Genomic DNA, 13771 nt, shown 5'->3' on the forward strand with positions numbered 1-13771 from the left:
TCTACTGTAGCCTAGTCCAAAACTGTCTGCATGTAGCCTAGTCCAAAACTGTCTGCATCTACTGTAGCCTAGTCCAAAACTGTCTGCATGTAGCCTAGTCCAAAACTGTCTGCATCTACTGTAGCCTAGTCCAAAACTGTCTGCATGTAGCCTAGTCCAAAACTGTCTGCATGTAGCCTAGTCCAAAACTGTCTGCATGTAGCCTAGTCCAAAACTGTCTGCATGTAGCCTAGTCCAAAACTGTCTGCATGTAGCCTAGTCCAGAACTGTCTGCATGTAGCCTAGTCCAGAAAATAAAAGGTGATAGCATCTTCCATGAAATGGCATCTCCCAACTGCCTGCATATTTTACCTCCAAAAAGAGGTAGAAACATCTACTATCATAATATCCTGAATGAAACATAACCTATCAATGACCTTTTCAACTCCGTCAATCGTCTGGATTCAATCCAACTCAATTGAAAATGTCACTTTAGAACATTCCAGGTCAGTGACATCACAGTAAGGTGACACTGGGAATCTTAATGATTCTATTTCTGACGCTACAGCTGTGGCCGGGTTGTAAAACAACCTCGGCTGGAGAGATTTAGAAGTGGCTGAGAGGGTCTCGGTCTGATTGGACACACAGAGGGAGCGGTTCGCGCCACAAAGCCTGGGCATAAACCACACCTGGCTTCAAGTAGTATTTGGAATCTTTTGAATAGTTTAGATGTGCTTGATTGAACATGCCTGATGCAATGGAACCAAGTCCAACAGGTCCAAACCCCGCCCATCAGCCTGTCCAGGAAGGCTCAGTCAGAAAACACTGACTCAAAGTATTTGAACATTTCAAATAGTATTTGAACATGCAGAAAAAGCTCTCTGTGACACTCTGCCTCGGGTGTAACTTAACTTCATCTGTCTGAATGCTGGGAAGAAGATCACTTGACTTGAACAATCTGGATTCCACTATTCTGTTAACGCCAGTCTGTAACGCCAGTCTGTAACACTAGTCTGTAACGCTAGTCTAACACTAGTCTGTAACACCAGTCTGTAACACTAGTCTGTAACACCAGTCTGTAACACTAGTCTAACACTAGTCTGTAACACTAGTCTGTAACACTAGTCTAACACTAGTCTAACACTAGTCTGTAACACTAGTCTAACACTAGTCTGTAACACTAGTCTAACACTAGTCTGTAACACTAGTCTGTAACACCAGTCTGTAACACTAGTCTGTAACACCAGTCTGTAACACCAGTCTGTAACACTAGTCTAACACTAGTCTGTAACACTAGTCTGTAACACTAGTCTGTAACGCTAGTCTAACACTAGTCTGTAACACCAGTCTGTAACACTAGTCTGTAACACTAGTCTAACACTAGTCTGTAACACTAGTCTGTAACACTAGTCTAACACTAGTCTGTAACACTAGTCTGTAACACTAGTCTAACACTAGTCTAACACTAGTCTGTAACACTAGTCTAACACTAGTCTGTAACACTAGTCTGTAACACCAGTCTGTAACACTAGTCTGTAACACCAGTCTGTAACACTAGTCTGTAACACTAGTCTAACACTAGTCTAACACTAGTCTGTAACACCAGTCTGTAACACTAGTCTGTAACACTAGTCTGTAACACCAGTCTGTAACACTAGTCTGTAACACCAGTCTGTAACACTAGTCTGTAACACCAGTCTGTAACACTAGTCTGTAACACTAGTCTAACACTAGTCTAACACTAGTCTAACATGTGGGTTCACCATAGCTCAGTGTGTTAGAGCATGGATGATGCCGGAAACACCAGAGATGTGGGGTCTTATTCCAGCATGGCCCCGCATTGAAACACCAGAGATGTGGGAATTGATTCCAGCTTGGCCCCGCATTGAAACACCAGAGATTTGAGAATTGATTCCAGCTTGGCCCCGGCATGGAAAACACCAGTGATGTGAGAATTGATTGCAGCATGGCCCCGGCATGGGTTCCTCATGGCCCCGGCATGGGTTCCTCATGGCCCCGGCATGGGTTCCTCATGGCCCCGGCATGGGTTCCTCATGGCCCCGGCATGATCCCTGCATGCTGCCCAGTGGCCTACCATCATGTTGTTACTATTAGTGTGTACTCTACAGTCCTGGGTCAAAAATATAATGTCAAGTACTTTCAAATCCTTGTCTGAAACATGGCTGAAAACATGCCTGGTTAGTCATATACCCTATACCAGAGAGAACATGTAAGCCTTTTCTGAGCCAGAAAGGGTCCATACCTCCTGCTTATGTGGCATGAGGTACAAATAAACCCCCTGGACAGGATGCTGCGAACCATAGCAACTACGATGTCATTACCATGTCATAAACCTCCTGGACAGGATGCTAGAGACCATAGCAACTACTATGTCATAAACCCTCTGGACAGGTTGCTAGAGACCATAGCAACTACTATGTCATTACTATGTCATAAACCCCCTGGACAGGATGCTAGAGACCATAGCAACTACTATGTCATTACTATGTCATAAACCCCCCTGGACAGGATGCTAGAGACCATAGCAACTACTATGTCATAAACCCCCTGGACAGGATGCGAAAACCATAGCAACTACTATGTAATAACAATGAATGACAAAATGAAGGTGACCTTGTATAAAGCTTGCAGCTGAGGTTGCTTACCTTGGGTGTGTTACAGAGGTAGCGTAACACCTCTCCTATGTACTGGACCACCGTAACGTTGTACTTCCTGCAATCATCCCAGAACTGAGAGGCTGAGAACTTCCTCCTCAGAATGATGGTGGAGCCTGGGATGGACAGATAGAAGAGATGAGAGAGGAACAATGACAATATCAGTTTTAAGAACATGCAGGTGATATCGCTATCATTATCAACCAATGGCAGACCTGAAATGCTGACAAAACTGTTATGTTAAATCAGCAGTGTGCATCATCATCATCATCATCATCATCATCAGAAAAAACCCTAACACCCAGGTACAGGTATTAGTTCAGGAACAGGAACGAGCAGGACAGTGCTCTTATAAATGACCTTGTAATGGCCGTGAGAGCAGAAAAGTTGCCACATATGCTGTGAACCGGTTGTATTCACTTCAGTACTAAATGTCCCTTAAATATGCACCCATTAGAGGAACAAGTGCCCTTTTTTGTGTGGACAAAAGAAAGTACTAAGCTGGTACTGCATGTGCATCATAATCAGCTTGGAGTTTTTCCTAACCACGTGACCTGACCGGGACATTTCATTGGTCACATGCACATCTTCAGCAGATGTCATGGCGGGTGTAGTGATAATGCTTGTGCTCCAAGCTCCAACAGTGCCGTAACATCTAACAATACAAACAAATCTAAAAGTAAAAGAATGGAATTAAGAAATATATCAATAATAGGACAAGCAACGTCGGAGTCCCGAGTGTATATATATGCAGTAAGTTTGGACACACCTTCTCAAGGTTTTTTTTTTTTTTTTTTTTTACAATTTTCTACATTGTAGAATAATAGTGAAGACATCAAAACTATGAAATAACACATATTTAATCATGTACTAAACAAAAAAATTGTTAAACAATCTATAGCCACCCTTTGCCTTGGTGACAGTTTGCACACGCTTGGCATTCTCTCAACCAGCTTCATGAAGTAGTCACCTGGAATGCACTTCAATTAACAGGTGAACCTGTTGTGAGTTAAAAGTTCACTTGTGGAATTTCTTTCCTTCTTAATGCGTTTGAGCCAATCAGTTGTGTTGTGGGGGGTGGTATACAGAAGATAGCCCTATTTGGTAAAAGACCAAGTCCATATTATGGAAAGAACAGCTCAAATAAGCAAAGAGAAACGACAGTTCATCATTACTTTAAGACATGAAGGTCAGTCAATGAGGAACATTTCTAGAACTTTGAAAGTTTCTTCAAGTGCAGTTGCAAAAACTATCAAGCGCTATGATCAAACTCTCACGAAGACCGCCATAGGAAAGGAAGCCCCAGAGTTACCTCTGCTGCAGAGGATGAGTTCATTAGAGTTACCAGCCTCAGAAATTGCATCCCAAATAAATGATTCACAGAGTTCAAGTAACAGACACATCAACATCAACTTTTCAGAAGAGACTGTGTGAATAAAGTCTTCATTGTCAAATTGCTGCAAAGAAACCACTACTAAAGGACACCAAGAAGAAGAAGAGACTTTCTTGGGCCAAGAAACACGACCAATGGACATTAGACAGGTAGAAATCTGTCCATTGGTCTGAGGAGTCCACATTTGCAATTTTTGGTTCCAACAGCTGTGAGACGTAGAGTAGGTGAACGGATTATCTTTGCATGTGTGGTTTCCATCGTGAAGCATGGAGGAGGAGGTGTGATGTGTGGGGGTGCTATGCTGGTGACACTGTCAGTGATTTATTTAGAATTCAAGGCACACTTAATCAGCATGGCTACCACGGCATTCTGCAGCGATACTCCATCACATCTGGTTTGCGCTTAGTAGGACTATAATTTGTTTTTCAACAGGACAATGACCCAACCCACCTCCAGGCTGTGTAAGGGCTATTTGATCAAGACGGAGAGTGATGCAATACTGCATCAGATGACCTGGCCTCCACAATCACCTGACCTCAAACCAATTCAGATGGTTTGGGATGAGTTGGACCGCAGAGTGAAGGAAAAGCATCCAACAAGTGCTCAGTATACAGTGTGTGGGAACTCCTTCAAGACTGTTGGAAAAGTATTCCAGGTGAAGCTGGTTAAGAAAATGCCAAGAGCGTGAAAAGCTGTCATCAAGGCAAAGGGTGGCTACTTTGAAGAATCTCAAATATATCATATATTTTGATTTGTTTAACACTTCTTTGATTACTACATGATTCCATATGTGTTATTTCATAGTTTTGATGTCTTCACTATTATTCTACAATGTAGAAAATAGTAAAAAATAAAGAAAACCCCTTGAATGAGTAGGTGTTCTAAACCTTTTGACCGGCAGTGTATACACATTATGGACAGTATATGGATAGAATATGTAGTATTGCTGAAGAATAGTATATGTACAGTAATAGTTGAATAGGATGGCCTTAACTGGAATACAGTATAAGGGAAAGGAAAGGGGGATACCTAGTCAGTTGTACAACTGAATGCATTCAACATATATATACATATGAAGTGGGTAAAACAGTATGTAAACATTAAAGTGCCCAGTGTTCCATTACTAAAGTGCCTAGTGTTCCATTACTAGTGCCCAGTGTTCCATTACTAAAGTGCGTGGTAGAGTAACCGAATGATAGCCAGCTAGTGACAGTGACTAAAGTCCAGGGCAGGGTACTGGGTACGAGCCAGATGGTGGTGACTATTTAACAGTCTGATGGTCTTGAGATAGAAGCTGTTTTTCAGTCTCTCGAGCTCAACGTTGATGCTCCTGTACTGACCTGGCCTTCTGGATGGTAGTGAAGTGAACCGGCCGTGGCTCTGGGGGCCCAGACACATTTCTTCAGCCTCCTGAGGTTGGAGAGGTGTTGTTGCACCTTCTTCACCACACTGTCTGTGTGGGTGGACATGTTTAGATTGTCTGTGATGTGTAAAACTTGAAGCTTTTCACCTTCTCCCGTCGATGTGGATGAGGGTGTGGATGTGGATGAGGGTGTGGATGAGGGTGTGGATGTGGATGTGGATGAGGGTGTGGATGAGGGTGTGGATGTGGATGAGGGTGTGGATGTGGATGAGGGTGTGGATGAGGGTGTGGATGTGGATGTGGATGAGGGTGTGGATGTGGATGAGGGTGTGGATGAGGGTGTGGATGTGGATGAGGGTGTGGATGTGGATGAGGGTGTGGATGAGGATGAGGGTGTGGATGAGGGTGTGGATGTGGATGTGGATGAGGGTGTGGATGTGGATGAGGGTGTGGATGAGGGTGTGGATGTGGATGTGGATGAGGGTGTGGATGTGGATGAGGGTGTGGATGAGGGTGTGGATGTGGATGTGGATGAGGGTGTGGATGTGGATGAGGGTGTGGATGTGGATGAGGGTGTGGATGAGGGTGTAGATGTGGATATGGATGAGGGTGTGGATGTGGATGAGGGTGTGGATGTGGATGAGGGTGTGCTCTGCTCCCTCTGCTGTCTCATTCGACATTTTAGTCGTTTAGCATCAAACATTATTTCCCAGAACAATTACAATCAACCCCTGGGCAACCTCCAGGCCCCATTTATACATTAGACCATAACTAGAGCCTTGTTTAGAATCTGTCCTGGTCAGATTACATGGTGAGGGGAAACTCTGGACCCTAAACATAGTCTCTAACTAGAGCCAGGAGCTTTTCCTGGTCATGTTAAGTGGTGAGGGGGGGAAACCTGGGCTGGCTTTAAACCAACCCTGACATTCCAGAACCATAGTTCTCTCAGACAAGGTAAAAGAGGCTGTTTTGTTTTCGCTACAGGATTAAATATCCCTTCAATTAGTACCTCTGCTCTGCTCTGAGGTCAAACAGAGGACTCAAATGAACTATAGCCCACTTGGAGAACTCAGGAAAACGGTCTCACTAAGAGAGTTGGTATCTCAGATGGCACCCTATTCCCTACATAGTGCATGGGCCTTGGTCAAAAGTAGTGCACTGTGTAGGGAAAAGGGGGCCAGTTGGGGCGGAGGAGAAAAGGAAGAAGGGACAGACTAACCTATTTGCTGTTTAGTTTTCTTCCACTCAGTGGCTTTGGCCTTGTTCAGACTACCGGGTTTACGCTCACAAAGACCTCTTTCATTTTATTTCCCATTGGGGGGAGGAGCGGAGTAAATGGATAAGAAAAGGCTTCAACTAGAAAGGCCAAGCCACATTATTACTCCCTACCTACTACCTCAACATGAACCCCCTACCCACCTACTACCTCAACTTTAACCCCTACCTACCTACCTACTACCTCAATATTAACCCTACCTACCCACCTACTACCTCAACTTTAACCCCTACCTACCTACCTACTACCTCAATATTAACCCCCTACCCACCTACTACCTCAATATTAACCCCCTACCCACCTACTACCTCAATATTACCCCCTACCCACCTACTACCTCAATATTAACCCTACCCACCTACTACCTCAATATTAACCCCCTACCTACCTACTACCTCAATATTACCCCCTACCCACCTACTACCTCAATATTACCCCCTACCTACCTACTACCTCAATATTACCCCCTACCCACCTACTACCTCAATATTACCCCCTACCTACCTACTACCTCAATATTACCCCCTACCCACCTACTACCTCAATATTACCCCCTACCTACCTACTACCTCAATATTACCCCCTACCCACCTACTACCTCAATATTAACCCCCTACCCACCTACTACCTCAATATTAACCCCCTACCTACCTACTACCTCAATATTACCCCCTACCTACCTACTACCTCAATATTACCCCCTACCTACCTACTACCTCAATATTACCCCCTACCCACCTACTACCTCAATATTAACCCCCTACCCACCTACTACCTCAATATTAACCCCCTACCTACCTACTACCGCAATATTACCCCCTACCCACCTACTACCTCAATATTAACCCCCTACCTACCTACTACCTCAATATTACCCCCTACCCACCTACTACCTCAATATTAACCCCCTACCCACCTACTACCTCAATATTAACCCCCTACCTACCTACTACCGCAATATTACCCCCTACCCACCTACTACCTCAATATTAACCCCCTACCTACCTACTACCTCAATATTACCCCCTACCCACCTACTACCTCAATATTACCCCATACCTACCTACTACATCAATATTAACCCCTACCCACCTACTACCTCAATATTAACCCCCTACCTACCTACTACCGCAATATTACCCCCTACCCACCTACTACCTCAATATTAACCCCCTACCTACCTACTACCTCAATATTACCCCCCTACCCACCTACTACCACAATATTACCCCCTACCTACCTACTACCTCAATATTAACCCCTTACCCACCTACTACCTCAATATTAACCCCCTACCCACCTACTACCTCAATATTACCCCCCTACCTACCTACTACCTCAATATTAACCCCTTACCCACCTACTACCTCAATATTAACCCCTTACCCACCTACTACCTCAATATTAACCCCCTACCCACCTACTACCTCAATATTAACCCCCTACCCACCTACTACCTCAATATTAACCCCCTACCTACCTACTACCTCAATATTACCCCCCTACCTACCTACTACCTCAATATTACCCCCTACCCACCTACTACCTCAATATTAACCCCCTACCTACCGACTACCTCAATATTACCCCCTACCTACCTACTACCTCAATATTACCCCCTACCTACCTACTACCGCAATATTAACCCCCTACCCACCTACTACCTCAATATTACCCCCTACCCACCCAATATTTAACCCCTACCCACCTATCACCCCAATATTAACCCCTTACCCACCTACTACCTCAATATTAACCCCCTACCCACCTACTACCTCAATATTAACCCCCTACCCACCTACTACCTCAATATTAACCCCCTACCTACCTACTACCTCAATATTACCCCCTACCCACCTACTACCTCAATATTAACCCCCTACCTACCTACTACCTCAATATTACCCCCTACCCACCTACTACCTCAATATTAACCCCTACCTACCTACTACCTCAATATTACCCCCTACCCACCTACTACCTCAATATTAACCCCTACTCACCTACTACCTCAATATTACCCCCTACCCACCTACTACCTCAATATTACCCCCTACCTACCTACTACCTCAATATTACCCCTACCCACCTACTACCTCAATATTACCCCCTACCTACCTACTACCTCAATATTACCCCTACCCACCTACTACCTCAATATTAACCCCCTACCTACCTAATACCTCAATATTACCCCCCTACCTACCTACTACCTCAATATTACCCCCCTACCTACCTACTACCTCAATATTACCCCCCTACCTACCTAATACCTCAATATTAACCCCCTACCTACCTACTACCTCAATATTAACCCCCTACCCACCTACTACCTCAATATTACCCCCCTACCCACCTACTACCTCAATATTAACCCCTACCTACCTACTACCTCAATATTACCCCCTACCCACCTACTACCTCAATATTAACCCCTACCTACCTACTACCTCAATATTACCCCCTACCCACCTACTACCTCAATATTAACCCCTACCTACCTACTACCTCAATATTACCCCCTACCCACCTACTACCTCAATATTACCCCCTACCTACCTACTACCTCAATATTACCACTACCCACCTACTACCTCAATATTACCCCCTACCTACCTACTACCTCAATATTACCCCTACCCACCTACTACCTCAATATTAACCCCCTACCTACCTAATACCTCAATATTAACCCCCTACCTACCTACTACCTCAATATTACCCCCTACCCACCTACTACCTCAATATTAACCCCCTACCTACCTACTACCTCAATATTAACCCCAACCTACCTACTACCTCAATATTACCCCCTACCTACCTACTACCGCAATATTAACCCCCTACCCACCTACTACCTCAATATTACCCCCTACCTACCTACTACCTCAACATTACCCCCTACCCACCTACTACCGCAATATTAACCCCCTACCCACCTAATACCTCAATATTACCCCCTACCTACCTACTACCTCAATATTACCCCCTACCTACCTAATACCTAAATATTAACCCCCTACCCACCTAATACCTCAATATTACCCCCTACCTACCTACTACCTCAATATTACCCCCTACCTACCTAATACCTCAATATTAACCCCCTACCCACCTAATACCTCAATATTACCCCCTACCTACCTACTACCTCAATATTACCCCCTACCTACCTAATACCTCAACATTACCCCCTACCCACCTACTACCGCAATATTAACCCCCTACCCACCTAATATCTCAATATTACCCCCTACCTACCTACTACCTCAATATTACCCCCTACCTACCTAATACCTAAATATTAACCCCCTACCCACCTAATACCTCAATATTACCCCCTACCTACCTACTACCTCAATATTACCCCCTACCTACCTAATACCTCAATATTAACCCCCTACCCACCTAATACCTCAATATTACCCCCTACCTACCTACTACCTCAATATTACCCCCTACCTACCTAATACCTCAATATTACCCCCTACCTACCTACTACCTCAATATTACCCCCTACCTACCTAATACCTCAATATTAACCCCCTACCCACCTAATACCTCAACAATATTGATAATATTGATAATAATATTGAGGTAGTAGGTGGGTATGGGGTTAATATTGAGGTACTAGGTGGGTATGGGGTTAATATTGAGGTAGTAGGTGGGTAAGTTGTAATATTGAGGTCCTATATAAACTCACCTGTCTCTATGCATCCTATAAAAACTCACCTGTCTCCATGGATCCTATATAAACTCACCTGTCTCTATGGATCCTATATAAACTCACATGTCTCTATGGATCCTATATAAACTCACCTGTCTCTATGGATCCTATATAAACTCACCTGTCTCTGTGGATCCTATATAAACTCACCTGTCTCTGTGGATCCTATATAAACTCACCTGTCTCTATGGATCCTATATAAACTCACATGTCTCTATGGATCCTATATAAACTCACCTGTCTCTATGGATCCTATATAAACTCACCTGTCTCTATAGATCCTATATAAACTCACCTATCTCTATGGATCCTATATAAACTCACCTCTCTATGGATCCTATATAAACTCACCTGTCTCTATGGATCCTATATAAACTCACCTGTCTCTATGGATCCTATATAAAGTCACCTGTCTCTATGGATCCTATATAAAGACACCTGTCTCTATGGATCCTATATAAACTCACCTGTCTCTATAGATCCTATATAAACTCACCTATCTCTATGGATCCTATATAAACTCACCTGTCTCTATGGATCCTATATAAACTCACCTGTCTCTATGGATCCTATATAAAGTCACCTGTCTCTATGGATCCTATATAAACTCACCTGTCTCTATGGATCCTATATAAAGTCACCTGTCTCTATGGATCCTATATAAACTCACCTGTCTCTGTGGATCCTATATAAACTCACCGGTCTCTATAGATCCTATATAAACTCACCTGTCTCTATGGATCCTATATAAAGTCACCTGTCTCTATGGATCCTATATAAACTCACCTGTCTCTATGGATCCTATGAAGCCGATGAGGAAGCCGGCGGTGTGGTAGAGGGGCAGGTTGAGGTAGATGACATCACCTGGTGTGATACCGGTGGAGTCCAGCACGGCCAGGGCTACCAGCAGCCGGTTCTGAGTAATTACTGCTGCTTTAGGCAGACCTACAGGAGTAACAGACAGAGGAGAGAGATGAGTTAAATCAGTAGAATGGGCCCTGACAGGGGGGGGGGGGGGGGTCATATACAGTGGCTGCTTCAGGCAGAAGACACGGGGGGGGGGGGGGGGGGTTCATATACAGTGGCTGCTTCAGGCAGAAGACAGGGGGGGATCATATACAGTGGCTGCTTCAGGCAGAAGACAGGGGAGGGGGTCATATACAGTGGCTGCTTCAGGCAGAAGACAGGGGGGGGGGGGTCATATACAGTGGCTGATTTAGGCAGAAGACAGGGGGGGGGGGGGTCATATACAGTGGCTGCTTCAGGTAGAAGACAGGGGGGTCATATACAGTGGCTGCTTCAGGCAGAAGACAGGGGGGGGGGTTCATATACAGTGGCTGCTTCAGGCAGAAGACAGGGGGGGGGGTTCATATACAGTGGCTGCTTCAGGCAGAAGACAGGGGGGGGGGGGGGGTTCATATACAGTGGCTGCTTCTGTACCCCTCCCTCTCCCTTCCCCTCCGTCCTCGCCCTCACCTGTGGTGCCAGAGGTGTAGATGTAGACAGCAGGGCTTTTGAAGGTGATGTCTGAGCGGAGGGCCTGAGGGAGAGGTGTGTCCGATGCTTCCTCCACCTGGTCAGAGAACCCCTCCACGCCAGGTGTGTCACACTGTTTAGTCATCAGGTAGACACACACACCCTGCTCCCTCAGGGATGGAAGCACCTCCTCCACCGCTTCCTGCAGCTCTGAGAAAACAACTCAATATTCAATATTTCATCAAAACTGGACTGCAGAGAAATGTTTTTTAATTGCCCCCCCCCCCCCCCCCATGTGATTGAATGATCGTTTGATTATCATTATAATTTGTGTTCCAATAGGCTATGACACACGTTTGTCTTTTTCATTCCATCAGTCTGGATGTGCATGTCTCTGATAAACTAATACCTGTTGTCATAATGTAGTAATCTCAACCAGACACTTCCGCCTATGAGGAATTAGCCTCGGGATGAGTTTCTCTGCCTACTGAACCAGTGGTACTGGTCACTTACCTTCGGCTGCTATGAGCAGCTTGGCGCTGCAACAGTTGAAGCAGTGCAGCAGAGACCTAGATCTGATATTATGGTTGAGAAACGCTACGGGACATCCCAGTTTGGCCAGGGCCAGCCAGGTGAAGATGAAGGCAGGTTCGTTTCCCATAAAAAGAGCCACGGTATCCCCCGGTCGCAGCGTCGAGTGCCTCTGTAAAGCATTGGCTATTTTGTTGCTTCTTCTGTCCGTGTCCAGATACGAATAGATTTTATTTTCAAACACGATGAACGGTCTGTCGGCATGCGCGACCGACTGCTCCAAAAATCGGTCCAAAACCAAAAACAACGGTTTTCTTCTCCTCCGTAAAACAAGCTTCAGCAAAATACGAACCAAGTTCGCGAGGTACCATGCATCTTTCCAGAAGTAAGGGAAGAACGTTTTAAGAACTAGCGGTGTGATGGCCAAACTGGCAAAAAGGATAGAAACCAAGTACATTGTTGAGCACAACGTCGAGCTCCTATGCTTCTGGGTGAATTGTAGATTCACAGCGTACAGTATTGTCTTTGCAGGCAACGTACAGTATTGTCTTTGCCTTAACTCGACTAAACATGGGTTTTTTTAAAGTGAGGGCGTGGCATTGAGTATTTAATAATGCAGGAGGATAAACATTGGATAAAAGCAGAGACACTGAGCTACAAAATTGTATATCATGCACTGCATTCGATGAACAATGGCAAAGTAATTCTGCTTTGAAAGTTGATTAAACTGTAACCTCACGTTTGAGAAAATGGCCCTTGAATGTTTTGGTACCTACTGGAGAGCTCTTCTTTGTCTACACCCATTCAGTATTGTTCACACCCTCTTTAAGCTTTAGCTCCACCAATCTCTTTAAGGGTTGATCCGAGCTTTCTGACCTAACAAAAGCAGTCAAGCACACAAGCTAACTGGCTAACAGTTGTTGCAGTATTAAAATGGACGCTTACAAAGTGCAGGTAGCTAACCAACCAGGTTCAATGTTAGCTAGCTAAAGTTAGGCTATAACAAGCAATGCAAATGGCTCTGAGATACAAATAATAAGATCATACGCGTAACGTTAGTTAGCTAGCTGACAGTACACTTTAACTTGAAATGAAAGTACTTTTTGTCAAAATTAGAAATGTGTAATATCTGAAAATGTTGCTAGCTAGACTATCTTACCCGTGGTATGAAATCGGAGTAGATAACCAGAGCAAATTTACCAGCTACGTCTATCAACAGTTGTCGCAGTGACATTCTATTGAAATGGATACTTGCATAGTGGAGTCTTTTGTTAAGTCATGTAGCTAGCTAGCTAAACACCTAACCATAATCCCAACTCATTACGTTACTGGCCTGTATGAATCTGCAGGT

General features: G+C 44.5%; 1 protein-coding gene across 1 annotated transcript in view; it reads right to left on the bottom strand.

Moving 5' to 3' along the window:
* The window catches only part of LOC110519162 (long-chain fatty acid transport protein 2), a 24472-nt gene extending 11206 nt beyond the window's left edge, over nt 1–13266 (bottom strand). Inside the window, exons 1-4 of the mRNA XM_090223178.1 lie at nt 12403–13266; nt 11890–12099; nt 11200–11358; nt 2646–2770 (exon numbers count right to left, since the gene is read on the bottom strand). Of these exons, the coding sequence (XP_090079304.1) occupies nt 2646–2770; nt 11200–11358; nt 11890–12099; nt 12403–12877 (969 nt within the window). The 5' untranslated portion in view covers nt 12878–13266. The remainder of the gene's footprint in view (nt 1–2645; nt 2771–11199; nt 11359–11889; nt 12100–12402) is intronic.
* Nucleotides 13267–13771: the final 505 nt, after the last annotated feature.

Source organism: Oncorhynchus mykiss, chromosome 26 (assembly GCF_057628025.1).
Source record: "Oncorhynchus mykiss isolate SJ-2025 chromosome 26, ASM5762802v1, whole genome shotgun sequence".
Classification (NCBI taxonomy): domain Eukaryota; kingdom Metazoa; phylum Chordata; class Actinopteri; order Salmoniformes; family Salmonidae; genus Oncorhynchus; species Oncorhynchus mykiss.